The sequence below is a fragment of the Diplotaxodon limnothrissa genome, linkage group LG4, assembly GCF_057381915.1.
Source record: "Diplotaxodon limnothrissa isolate DT_005_m linkage group LG4, D_limnothrissa_male_GT1.1, whole genome shotgun sequence".
NCBI classification, from domain to species: domain Eukaryota; kingdom Metazoa; phylum Chordata; class Actinopteri; order Cichliformes; family Cichlidae; genus Diplotaxodon; species Diplotaxodon limnothrissa.
The window spans coordinates 9,850,507-9,875,918 of NC_140599.1; the positions used below are offsets into that span (position 1 = coordinate 9,850,507).

General features: G+C 41.7%; 1 protein-coding gene across 1 annotated transcript in view; it reads right to left on the reverse strand.

Annotated features, from left to right (window-relative positions):
* Positions 1-3,232: 3,232 nt before the first annotated feature.
* The window catches only part of grin2ba (glutamate receptor, ionotropic, N-methyl D-aspartate 2B, genome duplicate a), a 97,967-nt gene continuing 75,787 nt past the window's right edge, over positions 3,233-25,412 (reverse strand). Inside the window, exons 10-14 of the mRNA XM_085352106.1 lie at positions 23,267-23,496; positions 22,992-23,152; positions 21,929-22,116; positions 14,007-14,245; positions 3,233-5,515 (exon numbers count right to left, since the gene is read on the reverse strand). Of these exons, the coding sequence (XP_085208232.1) occupies positions 3,233-5,515; positions 14,007-14,245; positions 21,929-22,116; positions 22,992-23,152; positions 23,267-23,496 (3,101 nt within the window). The remainder of the gene's footprint in view (positions 5,516-14,006; positions 14,246-21,928; positions 22,117-22,991; positions 23,153-23,266; positions 23,497-25,412) is intronic.

Genomic DNA, 25,412 nt, shown 5'->3' on the forward strand with positions numbered 1-25,412 from the left:
AAAGAGAGAATCTAACACAATCCAAGGGAAACTTAGCGAAGACTCCTAAAACTAAACTTTTCCCCCTTGTTTTTTTTTTCTGTTTTTTCTTCTTTTTTTTTTCAAATCACCAAACGTCTACACCTACAGTAAAATTATCCTCTGACACTTTGAGTGAAAATAAGAGGAAAAAAAGGGGAAAAAAAGCATAATTCTTAACATAATCAGTATACTGATTGGTAAACTATTATAATTAAGTAAACATGAGATCGAAAGAAAAAAAGAGCTTCAATTATATCACTTATGATTAGTAATATCTGTGTCTTAACTATATTTTGCATATTTTTGTTTGTGTGATTTTTTTTCAGTTTTTACGAGTTTTTATGTTTGTTTTCTTTATTTCTTAAATTGCTGTAAAACATATTGAAAGTTACATCCTGTCTGTCTGTTTACTGTACAAAGTGAAAAGATTTTTAAATATATTATTATTTACAAGGTAAAGATTTAACATACTAATGCTGACGCTGATTGATACCCACTGCAAAGTCTCCTTCTTCTTATTTCCTTGTCGAATCCCCCCCCCCCAACTCCCCGTTGGCCGTTCTCCTTCCTATACCAGCTTGCTTTTAATGGTTGACCTGAACTTTCAAAATGTGTGCATATAAAAATTCCAGAGATCCCAATCTGTTTATTAGGAGGGTGTGTGTGGGGGGCAGATGAGTCGGATTTAAGGCTAGCTCGATAAGTCTCGCTTTGACAGTGTGATCTGTGGAGCGAGGGATGAGGAAGAGGAGGAGGACAAGTTTTTGAATTTATGAATAGTTGTCAACAGAGTTAGTGTTTAAAAAAAGAACAGCTGTTATCACTCGATCCTGATTCGCTTCCCTCCACGCGTGTGCGCGTGCATATCCTCCCCAGTCCGTTCCACTGGTGCCTTAAGATATAGTGGTCGACAATGATAAAGATCACACTCCTCGGACCGGCGCTCCCCGCGCAATCTCCAGCAGCCCTTGAACTTTTTGACACCAACTAATCGAAGATCAGACCTTTAAAGAACTACCAGGGCTCCCTCTGTTCTGTACAGTAATGCGATGAGTCATCATCAGACAGCTCAGGGTGGGGGCGAGGGCAATGGGATGATAAGGCATGTCTACTGAGTGCCTGAACCTACACTGAGTAAAAAGTCCTGTCCAAGAAATTAGGCCTCTTCAGCTAAAAAGACTATGTACATCAGTCAAAGTAAAAAGCAATCAGCCAGTCTCTCAAATAGACATCTTCCTCTCTGCTCAAACTTCCATCAGCATTGTTGTCGCGGGACGGCAACACTCCTCCTACACATTTCTCTTTTCTTTTTGCAGCGTTTCGCCTACGTAAACGACAGCGCAAATATTAATCACACGTGATGTCCAAACAAAAGCTTACTGTGCGAGCCCCTCGGCCCGCTCAGCGAAAAGTAACGCCTTTGACAGGATACCGGTGAAGAGGCCGAGAAAAAGTTAAGTGCCTGATGACTGTCATTGTGTAACCTGAATAAAAACAAGTGTTCTAAAGGCTGCCAATGTTGTGAACTGAGACTCATCGGTCTATCCGTGACAATGGGACATCCTGAATACAGGTGGCTCATAAAACGCTGCCCACACTTGACATATGAAATACAGTTTTACAAAGTTATAAAAGATCTTAAACGGTATCTTGTATCTAAACCACCACCAGCAGCAGCAGCACTGCCTCAAAGCCCGCTGTAAATCTTTGATTTTGTTTTACTGCAGTTTTGGCTCATAAATGTGACCCCAAGAACGCCGAGTGGCCTTTATGAAGCCTGCCGGTCCGTCCTGGTGGTGGCTGCTGCTGCGCGAGGGCCGCTTGTGAACTTGGAGGACACTTCCATCGGAGACCGTTAAGGCACGTCCTTCCTCCCAAGCATCCTCAGCTCCCGTCGGCACGTCATCGTTCAAAAGAACACAAGTTCAGACGGACAGAAACCGAACGTGTGTGCGCGCGTCTGTGCACTTGTGATGCCTTTAAATGTTAAGTGTCGTGTTTCTGCCGACTCCAAATACATCTTCAAGATCTTGTTTTTCTACAAGGAGCAAATAAATGCATGAACATGTAGTAAGAGCATTCTACAGAAAACCAAAAACAAATATTTCTTTTTTCAAATTTAAAAAAAATCAGTTTTTCTGGCTTGTTGGTTGAGCTGAGAACAACTTTCCTCCTGCCACTAGGGGCAGACAGACTGCAACCACAGATGCTAAAAACAGCAGTGAAAGATTTTACGGCGAGAACACAAAACAAGTAAAAACTTAGTGATATTATAAGCAGTGTTATTATAATCAGCACTAAACATCTCTGTTATTCACAACTGTATCAGTATTACTGTTGTTCTTATACCCTGTTATTTTTTTCTATAAGAATATCTTATTATCATTCATTGATTGTATTTCTCACAGCAAACAAGATCAGCTCTTTTGGCGTCGAGGATAAGGAGGAGGAGGAAAAGCATGGGGGGGTGTGGGGCGGAGAGAAAGAGGAGATATTGAGAACTGAAGTGCATTGCGAAAAGAGATGGACAGACAGGGCTGTCTCCGTCCTGACTGAGCGTGAGAAAGACGGGGAAGCAGCAGTCATCGTCCCGTGTCGCCGCTCCAGCAAACGTGACCCTATCTACTTTTTCTGCTGTGACACTGGGGCAGATGGGCAGTTCAATCCCGTCTCTGCTCTCGCTGTCCTTCCTCGTGAGCGCTCAGCAGGGAGCCTTTCAGACAGCCATGGAATCGCAGCAGGCTCGACACGTCCCATAGCAGACTATGAAGAGGTGTCGGCCTCGTCGCGACGCCGACCGAGTACACTGACTTCTGCCACACTGGTGGATGGAAAATGGTAGACTTGAGTTAAGGGGAGGATGTTTATTGACCGTGTTTGGACATAAAAGTAGAGTAGCTTTGGCCATTTCTGAGAGAAGGGGGCGATATCCCACACTTCCTCAGGGTGTCCTGATTTGTTTCCCATTATTTCTTGCAAAAATCAAAACTTCTACGCATTATTTTATATTTCAGTCTCCACCTTTCAGTCTTTTCCTCCTTTAATCCCTTACCTCCCCTCCTCCCAATCCTAACATCTCAATATGGGCTAGGGTTAAAGTGTGTCTACAGCGTCTTTAAAGTCATCCCTGATCTCCTAGAACTAGATGCGCCTCTATTGCTCTCCTCACTCCCCCCTCCTTCGCCTCCGCTCCTCCTCCCATATTTGTCTTTCACACGTCAGACTCAATGCTGGAGAGTTTCTCATACACATGGCCATTGCTTCCGTTGAAGGGACGCGGGGGTCCGACCCCCAGCATGGAACCGTGGTGGTTCATTCCACCGAGGCTGAGCTCTTTCGGGAACCGGGGCGTCGCGCTGGACATCACCCCGGCCGCCGTGGCAGATGTTGGCAGATACGAAGTTGCACTCATCTGGCTCCTGAAGTCACTTCGGCTGTTTTTGGCAACTTGTTGCTGCTGCTGTTGCTTTTTCATGTAATATTGTTTGGCGCCGTGCATCAGACACTGGTCATCGCCAAAAGTGGGTATAAAGGGGTTTTGGTTTACCCGGTCGGGGTAAAGTGATTTGGATAAAGAGAACCCTGCCCCGCCCCCTCCTTCCATCAAAGACCTGTCCCTGTCTCTCATGTCTCTTTCCCCTATTGAGCGGCGGTGGACACCTTCTCCGCCTCTGAAGAGGCCCGACCGGCTCTCACCTCCGTAAAACAATGGGTCCCTGTCTCTTTCCCTTTCCCTCTCGGAGCCCCCGTGGCGTTCAAACATGTGCGCAAAGGGGCTGCTGCCCTCCATGTAGCGTTCTTTTTCCTTCAAGCTAACACTTCTGGGTGGGGGCAGCATTCCACCCATGCCTGCACCGCTCATGCCCCCACCTCCTCCTAAGCCTCCCATCAAACTGCCCATCCCACCCAATTCGTCTTTCTGCAGGTCGACAAATGCGTCATACGAGTGCTGCCGCCGAAGTGGCTTACCGAAACCGCCGCTCTTCCGCCTCTGCTGTGCCTGAGATTGAGACTGAGGGCCTGCGCCCATGCCACCCCCTCCTCCCCCACCCGCCCCGCCCCCCATCTGTTCCAAAAGGTGGTTGTTGTCCTCGCTGATATCGTAGAGGTTTCCTGTCTTTTTACAGCCTTCACAACGCATGCAGGTTGCGGAGCTGGGACGACTGCCTCCCCCTCCCGAGGACCCACAACTCATGCCGCCACCATAGCCACCTCCATGCAATGACATCTGCTTGTTCCCCAGTCCCCCACTAGCCCGACAGTTCCTGCACTCCCACTCTCCCCCAGCCAATCCAGAACCTCCCCCGCTCTTTGAATCAGACTTCTTGGGTTTGCTCTGAAGAAAGTCATCCACTGGTACCAGGGAGGCGCAGGTACTTACTCCTCCATCTCTGTTCCCAGGACCCTCAGTCAAGTCCACGTGTTCCCACTGAGGGACACCATCTTTGGGCCGAAACTGGTCCAAATAAAAATCTCTAACGCTCTCCTTTTCTCTGAAAAGATAAGAGTTCCCATCATTGTTCCCTCCTCCACCTCCCCCGCTTCCTCCGCCACCCCTCTTGCGTTCAGAGGGCAGCAGCGGTGGGGAACCAGAGCGGTGCCCGTGATAGTGGTGGTGACTGATGTGGTAAGGTTTCCTCCTGTAGCCCAGCTCAATCTCGTCTAGCTCCCGTCTGGACTTGGCAGAGGCCGGCCTCTTCTTCAGGCTGTCCCGGTACTGTTTGCGCTTTTTGGCGTTACCCTCCAGGTTTCCGTACGTTACCGTGTGCGTGGAAATGTCTGACACATCTGAGCGTATATTCCCATCATCATCTCCTCTCCCTGGACAATAGCTATGTCCAGGGATGTAAGTGGAACTCGAGGCACCTCCTTTGAAGGAGAATTTCCCATATAGGTCGGGCAGGCCTCCCTTGAAGCTCTGGCCCGAGGGAGGAGTCTGTCCGGACAGCAGGTCAAACTTGCTCATGTTCCTGTGGGTCAGTGCTGAACAGGGCTGAGTGGTAAAAATAGGGGTCACCCCTCCACCCAGGCTGTCACAGTCAAACATGCCGCCCTCCAAAGAACTAGCGCTACCCAAACTATGGGGTCTGTTGGGAGGAGGTCCGCTAAGCCCTAAAGTTGAACCATGGTGGTGTAGATAATGGTCCTGATACAAATTGCTGTCCTTAAGATGCAGGTTGCTAAACGTCCTCTCCACCTCACTGATGTAGTCGCTAAACATGTTGTCTTCTGGCATGTAGGGTGGCTTGCAGTCAGAGTGGCCCGCCAAGCTGCGCCGATGTTCGGAGATGTCGTAAACAGAAGATTCACGACGGATGAAGTCCAAAGCGCTGTGTGGTGAGCCGTTCACCCCTGACAGGGACGCCATGTTCTTGGCTGTCCGTAGGAGCCGCATGATGTTCGAATGGGTGTTGTTCATGGTGGCTGATGGCGAGTTCAATGCAGAGCTGCTTTTCTCCTCAATCTGCACCCCATGAATACAGCTGTAAATGCCCTGTGTGGGAGAAAAACAGGTGAGAGGAGGCATTAAAGGGTGCACATTTCAAACATTTGTTATTTGACACTGCAAAATCCTTCTCCTCACATATAAGGTCTTAAATAATCAGGCCTTATCTTATCTTACAGACCTAATAGTATCACCCCAATGGAGCACTTCGCTCTTGTACTGCAGGCTTACTTGTGGTTCCCAGAGTATTTAAAAGTTGAATGGGAGCTTTCAGCTTTAAGGCCTGTCTTCTGTGCAACCAGCTTCCAGTCTGGATTCAGGAGACAGACACTATCTCTACTTTTAAGATTAGACTTAAAACTTTTCTTTTTGATAAAGCATATATTTAGGGCTGGATCAGGTGACCCTACATCTTCCCTTAGTTAGGCTGCAATAGGCCTAGGCTGCGGGGGAGGGGGCTTCCCATAATGCACTTCCTCACTCATTTCTTTTCACTCACACTGTTTATATGCCAGTCTGCAGTTAATCATTCGTTATTATTAATCTTTGGCTCTTTTCAACAGTGCGTTTTTTAATCCTGTCTCCCTCCCCTTCCTGTCAAAAGGGAGTTTTTCTTTCCCATTGTCGCCAAGTGCTTGCTCGTCTGATTGTTGGTTTTTCTCTGTATTATAGTACGATCTTTACCTTACAGCATAAAGGTGATATGTAAATAAAATTGAACTGGACTGAACTGAATTGAATTGTAACACAAGCCAACAGAGGTGTTTTGGCCACAGTGTCCACCCATCCATCCCACATATCTGACAGAAGCGATAAAGTTTTACATCAGTCAATCCAGGTTGTCTACATAGACCAGGTAACCAAGGGCACTAGATTTATGATTTATTTTAAAGATGGGGGGTGAAGCTACCTGGAGAGGACAGGACAGGCCTCACGACTGAAAAACACACAAACCCACCAGCAATCAGTCAATCTTATTTAATGTCGTATTTTATGTCATCTCTTCACAGTGGGTACAAAACTGGAAATGCACTGATATGATTCAAAATTTATGTTTCGTGGTAGTTAATGGCACAGAAACACAACCAATGACATCAGATGTGTCGTCTCATAAAAAAGATGAAGGGGAAAAAAAGAGCCGGTGTGTTTAATGAAAAACTTTGAGACGGCAAAGCAAGCAAACATAAAAAAACCGCTACGGCTTTCGGTATCGATTCTGTCAACACCTCGCTGTATGCGGTAAGGGAAATAGATGTCCTTTATATACAGAAATGTGGCATATTCACTGATGTGAAATAAAGTGGGGCAGTGCGAGTGCGCAAACAGTGTGAAGATTCAGAGAGGATAGTGTACCTTGATGGGTGATGATTGATAAAGGCCAAGTGGCTGGAAGAACTCCTCGGACCCCGCCAATCAATACTTTTACTCAATGTGATTAGAATTCAGCTGAACAATATCCTTCGGCAGTTATTAGGGATGAAGAGAAAGGCCAAGCCAAGGAGACACTAGCTGAGCATCATAGTGACAGAAAGACAAACTGCTCCATTTGCATCCAGTGATCTACGATACAATATTCAGATAAAAATGGATGTACAGCAGAGCGCAAACCAGGCTTGACAGATGGGGACTGTAAAGTATCGGATCAATTCCCGACAATGATTTTACTCATTTTTTTCCCTGCAGATGACGACGGGAACCACTGTTAGAGATCAAAGATCATCCCATTGCAGAGGTCAAGGTCCCGTCATAAGGCGAAGTCTGTCTTGGATGTCAGATCTTCTTCTTCTCCTCCTTTTACCCAACAATATCATCACCTGAGCCTGACTTTTCCTTTCCCAAGCCACTTGTTTCTAGTAATTAATTAGTTACATGGACAGTGGCTGCATTGCAGCAGAAAGGCTTCATCCCTCATTCTTCTTTTTAAATAATGTTATTACTTCTTTTAATTTCACAGTCGGTTAACAGCCAAGTACGCAAAGCTTGACAGTGGCTAAAACTAAGAGGTTAATATAAATACAAAATGACTCAACAGTATTCAGGAAAGCGCACACGCCCACCTTTGTGAAATTCCTCTTTTCTTTTCCCCCAACTCAGAACCATCTTTTAATGTTTATCCGGTCCTTCTCCATGTCATCTGTGTTTCCTTTTTTCCATCTGGCTGTTTGTATAATTAGTCATCCCTTCATCGCTTTTGTTTTTCTTATTTTATTGTTCTGATTACACCCCACCTGCTGCCGAATCTGTCACATCCTCCCTCCCGTGACATCTATGATATAATCAACTTTTGGGAAGATTTTTTTTCTGCGACATTCAGCTTAATTTGCCAGCAAGCTTCCCTCATTAGCACTTAACCTGATAGCGGAGGGTAAAATTAACATTGTAACGATTTACAGGGCGAGATCGAGATAAATATTTGCACTTTTTTTTTTACATTTCTTTTATGCATGAATAAGCAGTAGCAACCAGTCAGAGAAAGAATGAGAAGCATTGAGTCTAGGACGAGACTGCATGCTTAATCTTCACCAGCAGATTTTGTCTACTCTGCAGGCCCACATAAAGTAACAGTTGGCAGGGCTGGTTCCACAGTAGCTGATTGTTTGGTCAGGATGTGTAAAAGAAATAACGGCGGCCAGAGAACTCCTCAGAATCCAAGGTATCACATCAAAATCTATAAGAGCTCCTGATTGCAAATAGAACAGCGTCTGAACAGGTAGCGGCGTATAATTTAATACAGCCTGAGCGTGCTGTAAGCATGTGTTCCTTAATGCAAACGAACTTAGCCATGACGCGATCTGAGGCCTGTGAAAAGTGGAGCGATTAAACCTCTAATACATTTACAGTTCTTAAGTCATTAGAGGCTTTTAAATCAATATAATTAATTTGTTTCAGTGATCCAGGTGGGACCTGGAGGAGCAGGTAGCCGGGGGGAGAACTGCTCACAGATCTGCCGAGGGGGGAGCGCTAACCGACCGTGAAGCCATGACCGGAGCCACGTGACTCACACCAGCCGTGGCAGATGTCTCATTTTTTACACCGCCGAGCTTAAATGTTAATTGCTGCAATAACAATAAGGTTTATTGGATTATGCTGTGAAATTAAAAAAGCGGAATCAATCGGAGTGGCAGCGTAAGAGAGGAAAAAGAGGGAAGAGAAAGCACACGGCTGGAGAGAAAACACTCAAGTAAATGAGAAGGAGACAATGCGACGTCTTGGCCAAAAGATAATAAACAGCAGCTTCCACTGTTCCACAATTCCCGTGATCTGTGCTACACATGCAAATCGACGCTCCCAATGAATATTTCCCCTGAATATTTTAACATGCTGAATCATCTGGCTGTATTTGCGGACACACAGCGTTCATTTATTTTGTCACATCGCAGCAAAGACGCCGGTAATTTCTGTAAATGAGAGCAATCGCTGAATGTTACACAAAGCATAATTGGTCTCTGATCCGGTTCCCATACAAATTGTAATGATGCAATAATGAACAACAACAACCAGCCTGTCTATGGAAAGGAGAAATCGGCTGACATTTTAGCAACAAGTATGCCATGCTCGTTCTACAAAAAAACAGACACGGACAGGCGTAAACGACGCTACAGCACAGGCGCAAAATTAACACCACACAAAATAATCAAAGTTGAGCACTGGAGCGGAATATGAGAGCAAGGAGGGGTACTTTTTTCTACTTTTTTTTAAAATACAAAGCCTTGTTTTCTTGGCACAAGCCGACCCAGCACCACAACAGCATATCAAATGGAGGCAGAAAGCAGCAGTGTGTGGCTTCTCTGCTGTAAATTAGCCACGTGGTTTAGCATGCAGTGTTTCACCTTCACAGGCGCACAGTGAATTACACCGGAGCCATGTCAAAACAATTGGAATGCAAATCAAATACCTTGGGGGTGACTTTGGTCTCCTGGGACCCGGTAATCTACCCTCTCCGGTTCCGTGGCTGATTTTTTGTTGAGTGAAGTATTGATTTCAGCTCAGCATTTTGTAAATATTTACCTCATGGGCATCAGAAAGGCCAAGGCATCAAAAGTAAAGGAGAAAGCTCTCTCTATATGTGTGTGTGTACTTTGGCAGCGGTAGTTTGATTTGGGTAAGTGGAATGCATCTTTGAATTTTTAGAATCTCTTAGGCCTTAAAGAGTAAAGCACCTTCATTTGTGAGCCATTAGAGACAGTAATGAAGTAATGAGTAATGATGGTGACTTCACAGACGAGGACGATTCAGTTACGCAGAGGTTAATTTGAATTATAGCCAGCTGGATGTCTTGTACCACCTACTTTAGAGCAGCCTTTCCACGACCAAATAACTGTACTGTTTTGGCTGCTGTCATTCATACCTGTGAGCTGACAATAATAATTATTACAATGAAGAAAATTGTGGAAACTGTTATCACTAGTCGCTAAGCCTTCAAGAGGTACTAGTCATTTAATCTAATTGTTTACATTTTAATTGATGCACAATACCAGTAAATTGTTGTGTCCAATATATTATGCAGCCATCTGCCACTAGATGGAGCTGCACCCCCGACATCGTTGTAAAAAACTTAAAACACTGTTAATTGAGGCCTTATATTGTAAGTTAAGCATATTGTTGTATTATTGCCTTGTTGCCAATACAAGCTAAGGGCTCAGTTACATGGGCCTAGAGACTGGTTGGCAACCATCTAGCAACCACAGGGAAAAAATTTATATTTCCCAACTTTTAGGCAATTGCTTGCTGGCTGTTGTTGGGTGAAATAAGTGGCAAAAAGGGCGCTACACCAAACTGTGAGGAATTTTTGAGTTATTTTTGACCAGAATATGTCCCTCTGTGTTCTTATATAGCGAACGAATATCCATTTGTGCAGTTTCTCTAAAATTAGAAATATCCTGTCTCATATTGATGCTCAGAAGCTAGTTCATATATTTATTACTTCTAGGGTGAATGTTGCGATTTATTATTATAGGGAAATCCTAAAAACTCCCTGAAAAGCTGTCAGTTGATCCAAACGCTGCACCTTGAGTACTGACAGGAACTAGAAAGACAGCATGTTTCTCCCACACTGGCTTCTCTTCACTGGCTTCCTTTTAAATCTAGAATTAGTTTAAAATCCTTCTCCTCACTTAAAAAGTTTTTATCAGACTCTATCTTATCTTAAGGGCGTCAAAGTATCTTGTCACCCCAATAAAGCACTTCCCTCTTCCCAGGCTTACTTGTGGTTTCTAAAGTATTTAAAAGTAGAATGGGAGGCAGAGGGTTCCGTTTTTATTTATTTATTTATTTATTTCACACTTTGTACAACAGTTTCCACAGCTAGTTCTTTCAGACAAACCAACCACATTTTCTATCAGTAAAGCACTGCAACCATGTGTGAAAAGGAGCAGTAGGAAGAAAATATTCTTATTAAACCCTGCCCCCTATCTACAATCCAACTTATATTGTAAGTCGGCACCAAAAATCAAGGAACAAACTAACATTAACACTTATTTCAAGTCCTAACTCAAACCAAACAACAAATTTACAATCAGAATATACCACTCCACATAGTAACAAGGAGAAAAGATAAGTAAATAAAATAAATGAGGCAAAAAAATAATGGATCTTTTTTCTATTAACACCAATTTTATTCACATTCTTCATATTGAGTTATCGTTTTAGACATGTAACACTTTTTAAAACAATGTAAATTTATACAATTCTTTAAATTATAATGAAGAGAGTTCCACAGTCGTATACCCCTAACCGTTGGACTCATTAATCTTTGTGTAGTCCTAGCTAGCTGATGCTTAAAATAAAATTTCCTTCTGCTGTCTTCTCCCCCCGAACACGTTAAAAAGACTCTTTGTAACTTAAAAGGTAAAATATTATTTTTAGCCTTAAACATAATTAATAGTGTCCGTAGTTTCACTAAATCTCCTAATTTTAATAATTTGGATTTTATAAATAATTTATTTGTATGTTCTCTATATTTAACGTTATGAATCATTCGTATCACTTTCTTCTGTAATAAGTTTAGAGGTTTTATATTATATCCTCATATGTATTCCCCCAAACTTCGACACAGTAACTAAAGTATGAGAAAAACAATGAAAAATATAAAATGTGCATTGTTTTGTAATCTAATAAATCTCTTACATTTCCCAAACTATAAATGTCTTTAACCATCTTCTTTCTAATATACTCAATATGTGATTTCCACGTCAAATTTTCATCTACTATTACACCCAAAAAGCGAAATTCAGTAACTCTTTCAATCAATTCTCCATTAATGGACATAATGACTTCTTCCTCCTTTACACGATTGCCAAATATCATGAATTTCGTTTTTGTCAGATTCAAATATAATTTTATTTACATCAAACCATTTTTTTAATCTTAACATCTAAGAAATCATAATTTCAACCAAATCTTTCAAATTCACTCCTGAGCAATAAAAATTTGTGTCATCTGCAAATAAAATAAAACTTAACCTTTTTGATACGTCACAGATATCATTAATATATAAATTAAAAAGTTTAGGTCCCAAAGTAGAACCTTGAGGAACGCCACATACAATCTTCAATCTTTCAGAAGTATTGCCGAGATAATGTGCATATTGCGACCTATTTTCTAAATAACTCCTTAACCAATTCAATGCCACTCCTCTCACACCATAATTATACAATTTAGAAATCAAAATAGAATGTTGTAACGTGTCAAAATCAACGAATACCCCAACTGTGTATTTATTATTATGGGTTGCAGATGAAATATCGTCAATGAAAGTCAACAATGTTAATGCCGTTGATCTATTTTTACAAAATCCAAATTGATTTTCATTTATTAGTTGATTTTTTTCAATAAAACTATCAAGTCTTTGCGCAAAAGGTTTTTCAAGCACTTTTGAAAACTGTGACAAAGAGACACTGGCCTATAGTTGTTAAAACTATGTTTATCTCCTGATTTATATAAGGGTATCACTTTTGCCACTTTCATTCGATCAGGAAATATTCCTGATTGTAACGAGAGATTAAAAATATAGCAAAGAGGAATACTTATACAGCCTAAAGTCTTTTTAATTATAACCATGTCTATACCATCACAGTCAGTAGGTTTTTTATTTTTAAAGTTTTCTACAATTGCTACTATTTCTTTTATGGTAATATCAGCTAAGAATATAGAATTAAGCACTCTACTTTCTCCTTTCTAGACTTTCTCATATTCTGGGTCGTCATTTTTTCTAATTAAATTTGCTAAAGTGGGTCCAACATTTACAAAAAAGGAATTTAATTCGTTTGCTACTTCAGTCTTATCATCAACAACTTGATTATTCTTAATGAAATAAATAGGCCGATCTGAGGGTGTGTTCTTGTTACCCAATACTTCTTTAAAAATATTCCAAATGCCCTTAATATTATTCTTGTTTTCCTGAAAAAGTTTATTATAATAGTCTTTCTTGGCTTTTCTCAATATCTTCTGTGGAACCAGCTCCGAGTTTGGATTTGGGAAAGAGACACCCTCTCTGCTTTTAAAATTAGGCTTAAAACTTTCCACTATGGGTGACCAAAGCAATTGTAAATGGGTTTTTGATGCAACACTGTATACTGTAACTAATTCTACCAAGCGACAGAAAGCAACATCCCACAACTGCTGGCCAGTCGGTTAGGGAATACACATTTTTTCCTAGTGACCAGTGGTTACCAGGGGCTTTAGGTCAGCATTCCCCAAACCCCGGGCAACGGACCCGTACCGGTCTGTGAGCCGTTTGGTACTGGGCCGCGAGATTTGAGGCTCAGGAGTGAAATTTATGGTTTTCAGGGTTTTTATCGTTAACTTGGTTTACCTGAGAGAGGAGGACGTTACTCTCAATGTTGCTGGTGCATTTCAGGAGGACGCTGCTAATAAAGTTACACAATTACACAGTGAATTCACGTTTATTATTATGTTTACAACATATCACAGTTTTTGTCTTGGTTATATCATTTTACTTTGTTGTATTTATCCTCCGACACCTTAAAGGCCGTTCTGTGAAAATATTGCCTGACATTAAACCGGTCCGTGGCGCAAAAGAGGTCAGGGACCACTGCTTTAGATGACTTAGCTTTAGCAATAGATTTTACAGCAACTACCATCTACCACTTGCAACCAGTCAAGGTTGCCAACAGGTCTCTAGGCCTGTGTAACTAGCCCTAACTCAGAATATTTGATTTATTTTTAATATTTTTTGGGGCCCTTTTATGGCTTTCTTTTTGATATAAACAGTGAAGACTGATAAGAAAGCGGAAGACATGCGGCCGCAGCCCTTTGCTATGCGGCATATGGTTGCCTGCTCATTACAGTGAGCTAAACCAGCACCCCAACTCACAATGTTTACTACATAAGTAAATATGTAGCAATGATACGAAGGGTACAACATGAAATACACATACTGAAGTATCTGAATTGAAAAATTGTGTATTTGATGGTACTCCAACATGCAGCTATTATCTTATTTGGATAGCTAGGGTCAAAGTATTAACAAAGAGCCTTTTCTTGCTATAATAGCCCACTTTTCCCCACCCTTTCTCACCCTGCTGATTGAGAAGACGAAGCCGGGCTGGCCGGAGCAGACGCCCATGAAGCAGAAGCGCAGCTGCCAGTAGAACCAGTGTTCACAGATGAAGGTAATGAGTGAAAGAGCCATGGCAGCACCTAGCATGTAGAAAACGCCAGCCATGTTGTCCACATCCAGCTGGCTGGACATCACCTCATTCTTCTCATGGTGGCAGATCCCTGTCAGCCAGAGGGACTCCAGCTCCTCCATCTCACCTGGACAGAGGTATTGGCATGAGGTTTTGGGAAGAAGACGAAGGGAGGGAGAAAGTGACAGGACGAAGCAAGAAACAGATGGTGAGAAGAGATGGACGAGGAGCAGGCCAACAAGGAGGGGATTGGATGGAGGTGAGACAGGAGGGGCGTACGTGGACGGACAAGAGAAGAAGAAGGATGGCACGGTGAGGATATGTGGGGGAAGTGTTTTTATGTTTGAGATGTGGAATTGAAGTAAAGAAAGGAGTGTGAAAAAGAGGGAATGGAAGTATTATATAAAGTAGAGAAGAGGGACATGATGTAATAACAAGATGGGTATTGGAGGACATGAGGGATGGAGAAAATGATGCAACAGAAGAAGAGAAGACGGAAGATGGCGGGCAGAAGAGAAAAGGGGGGTCAGGGTGGTTAGAAGTGAAATACAGATCTTAAATTCTGCAGCAGCTTCACAGCAGACAGAGGAAGAGCAAAACACACATGCCACCAGTCACATGTTAATCACATTAGTCTTATTTGCATTGTTTTCTCCAAATAATTGCATATATAGGTATCTGGTATGCATCTGACGCTAGTCCCCGAGCTTGTGCTTGTTTTTGTGGGTCACCTTCTGTTTCATCACGAGCTGTTCTCTATCAAAGCTGACTGTGGCAGGACAGGCGTCGGTTAATTAATCATACATTCAGCCGCTGTCGCTCCACGTCAGCGCAACTCCACCAACACACAGCCCAGCCTGGCCTCTGAGCATCAACAAGCGTCTCCGCAGCATGTAAACGTAAAAAAAAGAGGCACTGCACACAAAGGCATAAATACAGATACATCACCCAGCTGCCTCTACTTAGATCTACTGATAAACAGTAACTGGAACCCTTGTGCAGCTATTCTGACAGTGGCATCTCTAGTTAGGGCTGTCTCCTGGGAGTCAGTATGCCACTTTGTCATTAGTTTTCATTTAGCGCTGATTTTAGTGGGAAAACCTGCTCATCTTTTTGTTGTTCAATGGACATCAGAGAATACAGAGTGAGAGGAGACAACAACTGTAGTTGACTGGCTTAAAATCCAGGACACGGTTACAGTGTTTCACACTCTCATACAGAAACTGTCCTCCTTTCACACGGATAAGACTGAGACTAAGACACTATTTAATAGATCTTTTACTGAGTCTGTTTTATCTTTTCCTTGGTATCATGGTACGGTAACCTATCTCTGAAGGACAGAAACAAAGTGATGCAAATTGTGAACTGGTTAGGGAAGCTGCGAGGTACATCACAGCTCAACTTAGAGTCTCTGTATACCAGACAGCTGCAGAGAAGGACCAGCTCCATCTTAAATAATGACTCCCACCCCTTTTGTTGGGATATTCAGCTTCTTCCCTTTGGACAGAGGTTTGTAGTCCTTAAATGCAGGAGAAAGCATTAGAGAAACGACTTTGTCTTAGTTGATATTCTTTATTAAACGATAGCAAATTTGCTTATATGCCTTTTTTTTTTTACTATTTTTACTGGAACACTCTCACTTTTTTCCCTTTTATTTTTCTTATTGTGTCTATGTTACAATTGTCCAGTATTGGCGTTTGATGTCTGGTAGAAGGGTTGCCTGCACTTTGAACTGCAAAACAAATTTACCTATGGGTATCAATAAAGGAACCTGAGCCTAAGTGTTTGTTCAGGACTTGTAAGGAGTGTTAATAAAGGTTAATGTAACTGACAGCTTTTTGACTTCAACTTTCCTCCAGTCCTCCAAACCCCTCCCTACAAATCCCTCTAAACATTCAACTCAAGATTCATTAACATCTCTAGGAGCCTTTAGCACTGCTGAGCGATACTGCAAATTTTGGTATCGATCCAATATCAAGTGAATTAAGGGCAGTATTGCCGATGTCAATACCGATACTTTTAACCTATAAAAGAGTGTCATGATTTATGAGCTGAATCGTCGTTGATTTGCCAAATTCTGAAGAGATTTTAATGAACATCAAATGACAGTGTTGTGATTTTGTTCTTATATATTGGTACTGGTTTTTTTTAAGAGAGCTGGAATGTAAATGTGCCTGTCTTTAAAGGCCTTTGTGTCAGCTTCAGTTGTTTAAATGTGCTATAGGCTAAAAAGAATTGACGTAACAGTGAACAGAAAAAAGTTCAGACATTTTTCATAGTGCATGTTTGGGGTATATTTTTTTATTATAAAAAATGCTAATAAAAATCTATTCAACACAATTTATACTGAACTATGAGGATAGAAACAAAGTATCGATCCAATTGCATTAGTATCGATCTAATACCGATACCAGTGTTGGTATTGATACTATCAAAATTTGGATCGATCAGCCCACCTCTAGCCTGTACATGAATCTCATGACTCATGTCACCTGCTCCTGACTCAGATGAAAATGATAGCTATCTCTGCTTAATGATCAAGTCCATGACATGAGACTGCAAAATCAAGTGAGTGGAATTTCAGTTGTCTAGGTCTATTCAAGTGGATTTTCACTGTTTGGTTTAGTTATTTAATGACTCAGTCACACTAAAATAAAAATTGGCCAACAAACGCCTTACAACTAGGAAAAAAAATTGGTGGTTGCCTGGTGACGGAAATGCTTTATTTATTTATTTGCATTTTGCATTTGGCAATTGAAGATGTTGCAGCAGCAAACTATTTCCTACTGGTTGATGATGTTGCACACTCAACCTCTGGGGAACCAGAGGTCTCTTTCCAATGGGGGACTCAACTCCTTAACTCAGCTGGTTGCTATATTTTGGTTATAGTATTATAAATAAATAAAAAAAGCAAGGTTGCCGCTACATAATCGAATTAAATCATCAACCTCCAGCAACTATCTCAAAATTTGAGGTTACGAGGTTCTTGCTAGACTTAGATAGTTAATCTGAACTTTTATTTCAGAATTTATATCTATGTATATGGCAACGATTTGTGATTTTTACTGATTTATTACAGTTTATTGCCATATTGCCATAAACAGATTGCATGCAACTAAGAGACCAACTAGGTCTTATTTATGTCTCGAAGCAGCAAAGTTACATAGAAGTTGGCAACTGACTGCGAGTGGTTGCAAACCAGGTCCCCATCTTCGAAAGCAAAAAGAAAATTTCAAAAAGCAATGAGATCACAGTTAATTGCACATGTTCTAATAACTTCGGTCATGCCGCGGTCTCCCAACAACTGCTTTCCCTAGTGTGACCGTAGCATAACCAATCTGCTGTAACTCTGAGGGAATGCTAGACTTCTACACTTTAAAGCAGCATTACAACATTTTTTGAAACATGGTTTTTTTTTGTGGGAGCAGAGAGTTACACGTCAAAGTCAGTCGTTTCTTTGATTTTTGTATGATATAAGATAAGCTAATAGTTTAGCTAGTAGCTTAGTTAGTAGCTTAGCATAATCTGTTTGTTTAATCTCCAGAAAACATTAAATTGCAATTTTATGCCACGTAATGAGCCAATACTGTAAATGATTAAAATGCAGACTAAATATCTGAGTTGGCTCTATCGTCTCATCTAAGCCAGAAACTACATCTTTAACTTCTATGGAGCTTTGCTATGTGATAAACAAAATACAGACATCTTTCCTATTCTTAATTTTAGTCACTGTCTAAAATCTAATAACCTTGTTACAAAATGTCATATAAAATCTTAAAGAAGTATATTTTATGACGGAATAAGAAGTAACTATTACATCACCGATGCCCGGTATCTCTGTAATGATGCAACAGGTCTTTCACTGATTTCAAGGGCAAAAAGTTCATCAGAAGCAAACGAATGATTCCGTTTAAAAGTGAAACAGGAAATTTTGCAGTTTAACTTTCAGGACAGCTGTGATATATTTTTTGCTCAGGCCTGCGTCAAACTACCCCGACTCTCTTCCAGCCTGCATATCAGGCCACTGCGCTCGCCGCTTGAGTCTGATCACTTTCTAGGCCACCAGGAGGGGAGTGGATGGCGAGGCGTGGTAAAGTGACATTGAAATCCTGAGAGGGGCCAGACAGGGCCGCTCAGTTTCTGTATTAATGCTTTTGCAGTGGCCCACGGGGATGTTACAGCGAGCCGACCCACATTCACATTTGCAAGCACACACATAAATTACTCTCAACTAAGTTCGACGGGTTATTAAGTTAATTCTACGACTAACCTAACTGATCATCAATAAGCAACAAGCACACAAAAGACTCTTCCTGAATCGCATGTAGGTTGATAAAAATAAACCTGTGTCATAAATAATCAGAATCTCTACACTGCTTTTACTTTGTAGCCCATTGCACGCACACACACACACACACACACACACACACACACACACACACACACACAGGCACTCATTTTTGGAGGGCTGACCCATATTTACATGTGCACGCAAACACACACACACACAAACCCGCACACTAATGCACACACGGTTTAGAAATACACCAGGAGCTATGTTGGCACCTCTAACTGGGACACACTATAGCAGGCCCCTGAGGGCCCTTGGCTCAGGATGCTCACAACACTCTGGACCGTGCCCAAATAAACTAGCTACACCACACGCACTTGAACCTACACACACACAGACACACACAAAACTTCCATTACACTTCCCATACTGAATTAACTGTATATCAAAACCAGGCTGTTAAAGTGGTTAAACTTCACAACTAGCCATTGTTGGTGACGTTTTAATTTGTGCGTGATGAAGAGCTCAAAAATGAACATTTGGAACGCATTTTATTTCCTGCTCATTCACAGACTCATTAATGCTGCAGCTACAGCTGGGACAAAGTGTGTCTCTAAAGAACAAACCCCGGAGAGCTTTGCACAGTCTCCCATAAACGGCAAACATGATCATAAACCACCAGCTTCCCACAGTGGGAGCTAAATTTCAACTTGTATTCCTAACGTTTTACTTTTTCACTCTGCATTTGAGATACAATATGTGGGAGTGGACTTACAGTACATTTGACTCGCAGAGCAAAGCAGACGCACAAGAAAAAGTATGATTTTTATCCTAGCTCTCTCCAAAATCCTTTCCTGAACAGATGGGAGTGGGTGAGATCAACAATTTTACAGTCTGAGAGAGATTTTTTTTTCTTGCATGAGTGAAGGGAAGGGATTTCAAACATTCATGAAAATACTGTATTTCACGCTAATACAGTCCAGACTGTAAGTATATAGACAGTTACACATTTCTTAGTCTTCAGGCTCTGTGCCTCACTAGTGATACAGAAAGAACTGTGTGTGAGATATAGCTCTTTTATCACACAGTGCCAGAATTGTAGCAGTTTTAAAACGAAATTGGCTTTTCTTTTTTTGGGGGTGTGGAAGAGTTCACATGAGGCTCGTAGCTAATTCAGTTACCATTTAGTTTGAGTGGGAGCACCCTGGCAATATGCAGAGCAAAGAGTCAGCCGAGCAAGTGAAGAAGATAAGAAATTATTAGAGCCGTATCAAAGCTAGTTGGTTTGCCAAAATCAACAGTTGGGTTCATAGTCAAAAGCAAAAGCAAACAAAAAAGAACGCCTGGTAGACGGAAAGGAGCACATGGCAAGAAAAATCTCAGTATAACAGCACAGCAAGTCAAGAATGCTGTTGAGGATTGAAAGTCTATTAGTTTAACCTCAGTGGATTCACCGCCGCCAAACTCATGAGAGAAAAATCAAGAGAGGAAAAAAGGCAGTTTGTAAAAAATTGTGAAATGACCCTTAAAACTAGCCAGTGACAAACGTACGGTGTTAAAAAGGTATAGCCAGTGACCCTGACCCTCCTCCTCTGTCAAATGTTGGTGGAGATTCTGTTTAAGGGTGCACGGCTGCCAAGGAAACAGTCAATCAAACAGCAGTTTGCACGATCGGATTCAGCAAAATTCACCAGAAGAAACTTTGTAGTTTTTTGGACAAGACAGCCTTAAACATACGTCTAAGTCAGGGGTCGGACACCTTTCTGATGATGAGTACCATCTAACATTTCCTCAGAAGTTAATGTGCCATATCAACCATCGCATTAGCAATACATTTAATAACGCTCTATATGAACAGTTACACACTGTATAGAACAACTTTATAGAACTATATTTGTTTGCAGATGTTGGCATAGTGCAGTATTGTATTTGTGTGTATTTCCGTGGTGCTGATGCTGCGCTGAGCAGACAGCTCCTGAAGCATTTGAAGTAGCAGAATGTGGAAATTTCAACATCGCTTGAAAAAACTGCCAGCTAGCAACGTCCCTCTCACCGGTAGGCTAAGTGATTTTTAACTAATTATAAGTTGAATCTGGTAGTTGGGGTTCTTAGCTAAGATACCGTTATTAAGAAGCGGCACAACTAATGTCTCTATGTGAGCTAATTTGCGATGTGCACCGGTGGCACGGCCATTTATTTTTTTAATGCACCTTCTCAGATTTACTCACTGCGTGTCGTGCCATCAGTTAACCCTTCGCGTGCCAGCTGTGCCCAGGGTTGCCGACCCCTGTCCTAAGTAATCTAAAGGCTTTTCAGGCAGAGGAGCATCCTAAACTTCCTGCTTCAGTCACATGATCTCACTTAAAGCGAGCTCTGTTTCACATGCCAACAAAAAAGCGGGGGAGGAATTAAGTCTGAGAGGACTTTAGAAAGCTGCTGAATTTACCTGCTTTTGTCTGAGATCTCCAATTGGTGGTCAGTAAGTATAAACAGAGAATCATTGCTCGTCCAGCTTCTTTTTTTTTTTTTTAAATCAAAAATGCAGAACCTGAAGAATAAGAAAGTCTACACTGGACAATATTCATAAGAACGAGCCTACAGCAAAGCCTCAAGCTGTTCATATTGATGGAGCTTTAGTTTTCTTCCCCCCATTATAGCTCTTACTTAAATCGCATTTTCATACGTTAGTTCTTTTTCCTGCTGGCAATAATGTATGAAAACTGTAGACATGAAGTCATTAGCTAAGATTAGAAAAGTAAAATGGTGCAAAAACACATGAGGCACTCAGTCATTCAAATAAACTCACAGGTCAGCCACGTTTGTCAGATCCGAACTCTCAGCTGCTTGTCTGGGATTTTATCTGCTCGTTCATATGTGACAGGGGTGGGGAACTCCAGGCCTCGAGAGCCGATGTCCTGTAGGTTTTAGATCTCACCCTGGGTCAACACACCTGAATCAAATGATCAGTTCATTACCAGGCTTCTGGAGAACTTCAAGACATGTTGAAGAGGTAATTTAGCCATTTAAATCAGCTGTGCTGGAACAAGGACACATCTAAAACCTGCAGGACGCCGGCTCTCGAGGCCTGGAGTTCCCTACCCCTTACATGTGAGATGCCCTCAGTACTGCACAGCCGTACACACAAATGGTTTTCGTGTCTAACAAGGGATTGTAAGGTTTTTCAGGTGCATTGAATTTCAAATTTGCCTGATAGTAACCTGGGTTAGTTCATCTGATAATTGTTTTTCAGCTTGTCCTGCTGTCATAACACAGTTTAAACAGTTTGGTGAACACAATGTTATCCCAAAAGAATAAGTCAACAGAATAAGTTGGGCACACCTATCCTTTAATATTTGCCTCAAGGTCACGGAGAAGTTTTTGATCTGTTAACGTCTGTGTTAAGCTGGTCTTATCTCTGCGTCTATCCGATCCGTTTATGTGTAATTATACAACTCATCGCATCAGCACAGCTGCGCGCGTGACATCATTAAACGGTGGAGTGTCAGCTCGCTCGCTCACCGTCTCCAAAGAGCTGCAGGATGGCCAGGTCCACATGTCTCTTCCAGAGCGACTCCTTCTGGATGGCGATGCCGTACCCCGTGGTGGCAAAGATGTAGCCGCTGCCAATGGTCACCAGCTTGCAGCCCTCGTCCCTGCCAGCCATGTAGTTCAGCACGGCCGCATCGTAAATGAAAGCGTCTAGTTTGCTGGAGAAGAAGAGAGCGAGGGACAAAGAGGAGGAGCGATAGGTTACAATTAATTAGCACTTGGGAGTCAGACATCACAGCTACAACATTCCAATTAACCTGCTAAATAGCTCTAAGCTGCTGATAAGTCTAATAGACTTCCACTTGGTTTGCCAAAGGCTGGGGCTGGCACACAAACTGGCGAAAAGGCGCACTTGATGAAACTGAAGAGGGGGAGTGATAGTATTATTGGACGTATTCAGCTGAGATATATTTACATGAAGCAAGACAAACAAGAGAATTTCGCAGTGATTACTTTTTAAGTCATCGTAGCCTGAATTTTACACTTCTATTGAAACAGACATTCTGATCATCGTAGTGAGTCCAATAGTGCTTCTGGGTACTTTAAAACATGATTAGCACCATTCCAAAAAGCATTCAATCAATTGAAATGAACAAAAAGCAGATTGCACCATAATAAATAATACTGTGCCCAAAACAAAGAAATGCACACTCAGTTTAATTCAGTTTTTTCATATAATGCCAAATCACAAAAACAGTTGCCTCAAAGTGCTTTATATTGTAAGGTAGACCATACAATAAGACAGAGAAAACCCCAACAATCGGACAGCCCACTAAGCCCTAGAACTTTGCAACAGTGGGAAGAAAAACTCCCTTTTAATAGGAAGAACTTCCAGCAGAACCAAGCTCAGGGAAGGGCAGTCATCTGTACGACCAGTTAGGGGTGACACTGACCGAAATACTCTTTTCAGTATCTCAAGTAATATATTCTAACACAATTTGCCAGTAATAGATTTGTGAAGTTTAAACATAAATGTGGTCATTTTCATTTTGACATTTTTCTTTTTTAACCACTTTGTTGCGAACATGCTTACCCAGACTTGAGACTCTGCAGAGCTTCATTGACATTTCTCTGATGAAACTTTGTCATGTAGGAGTGCATTTCTGGGTAGTTGTTTCTAATGTTTCTCTCTGTACTTCCATTGGGGACAGTGCCAAAACGAAACGGAGGCGAGAAGTCGTTGGGACTCTGGAACTGAACATAAAAAACAGAGAACGGAGAGGCGTGTAAAACTCTGATAAGTCTTCACACAACATTGGGTAAGGACGAGCGAGTGGCACAGCATCAAACAGAAACCTTTCACCTTACCTTTTTGTCTGACAGACCGGATACCTGGTCCACGTACTCCTCCTGGATCATGAAAGCAGCCAGGTTGGCAGTGTAGGAGGCCAGAAAGATGACAGCAAAGAAGGCCCACACTGATACCATGATCTTACTGGTGGTGCCTTTGGGATTCTGCACTGGCACAGAGTTGTTGAAGACCAGACCCCACAGCAGCCAGATGGCCTTGCCGATGGTAAAGGATGGACCATGGGGCTCTAAATTAAATAGAGTTATTGGTTAAAGACAATAGATCACTTCTGGAGCAGTTGAACAATTCTCCAGGACATCAGTGATCTATTTAGAAGAACAAAACCAAAAATTAGAATTAATTTGCTACATATATTCATTTTAGGATTTCAGTATGATCAAGGAGTTTCATTTTTTCCCCTTCTATGTTTCTGATAAAGAAATTTATCCAGGACTTTGCTTCATGACAAACAACTAGCTTTGGTTTAGTGCTAATTAGCAAGCGCTTGCTCGCTAACATGCTAGACCTGAGTAGCCACTTGGATCTGGCTTCAAAATAGAGTTTGTAACACACTCAGCTTTAAACTGTAACTTTACAATATGTTATTTGTATCTTACTGAGCACTGTGTCAGTGCTTCGCAGCCATACAGTATACGAACTCACTGTATTAACCAAGAAGCTGGATTTAGCTGATAGCGTGACACTCCACCTTCTTGTCCAAATACCTGAAACGTGTCCTTCACAAACCAGCCACCGTATTATACAATCATGTGAAAAATAAGGTTTTCACAGGACTCTATGAAAACTTAGCATGCTCTATAATTTACTAGTTTGTAGAATCTCCTTTAGCATCAGTAACATGAAGTAATGGTTTTCTTTATGATGTTATCTTACAACGCTATGGAGGAATTTTGGCCTGCTCTTCTTTGCATAGTTTATTCTGTCCATTTAAGTTTGCAGCCATTTGTGTATGCACAGCTCTGTTAAGGTCCTATCACAGCATTTGATACAGGTTGAGGTCTAAACTTAGGCTGTTGGACCAACTTGATTCTTTTCTTTGTCATACATTCTGTTTAGATTTGTTTCACTTGCTCGTTTGATTAGATTTGTTGCTGTTGGATAGTATTTTGTATACAACAGAGTTCATGGTAGACTCAACAACTGCAAGGTGGCCAAGTCCTGTGGCGGCAAACCAAGCCCAAATAATCACCCTCCACCGCCATGCTTGACAGTTGGTATGAGGTGTTTGTCCTGTTATGCTATGTTTGACTGTCACTGTGGATTATGGACAAACCTGTCCAAACGGAACTGTTCCAGATGTTTTGTGGTTTATTCAGAGGCAACTTTACAAACCTTTTTGGAGAGAAGAGATTCTCTCATGCAAACCCCTCAAAAACAAGTGACATTTGTTCAGTCTTTTTCTAATTTTACAGTCATCAACTTTCGCATTAATATTTGCTAAATGAGGTCTGCAGAGTCTGAGATGTAGCTCTTGGTTTGTTTTTTAATATTTTTATAATATAATACAGATTTACATGATGACAAGGAAGACCTGCTGTTTCATGTCACCTATATAATCTTATATGTGACTGCAGTAAGTAGATTTTCTTTGTTTTATGTAATTTGTTAGAGCGCTGTTGGTTCCATTCGTCTATGAGTTGACAGACTGGTGCATTACAGCCATTATGCTGTGATTAGCAGTTGGTTCATAATTTGTGTGGGTATGTGTGATTGTGTGAGAGAGAATGAGAGGGTGTTTGTGTGCAACCATGTGGGTGTGTATTGTTGTGTGGACCGTTTGTTCATGGACAAACTGTCCTTATCGTGCCAAAAATCTCCTTTGTGAAGTTTGCAAGAAAGTTACTTCAATGAATTGGGGCAGAGATTTTACAAATCTGCAGCCGAGTCATTGATATGTTATTACATCAGATCTTCTGACTCCAAACTTCGATCTGCACTCTTCATGATACCAAACTCCCACGGCGCTACAAGCAGATAAAACAAGGAGGCACATAGAAAGAAAACAGCGCTTCAGGGAGGAGTACATCTTCTCCAGAAGCTGATGAAGGATGAGAGGAATGAAAAAAAGATAACTATTGTCTATATATAGCCACATTAGAGATAGAGAGTTGAGGGAGACATTGATTTTTTTTCCCTTGTTTC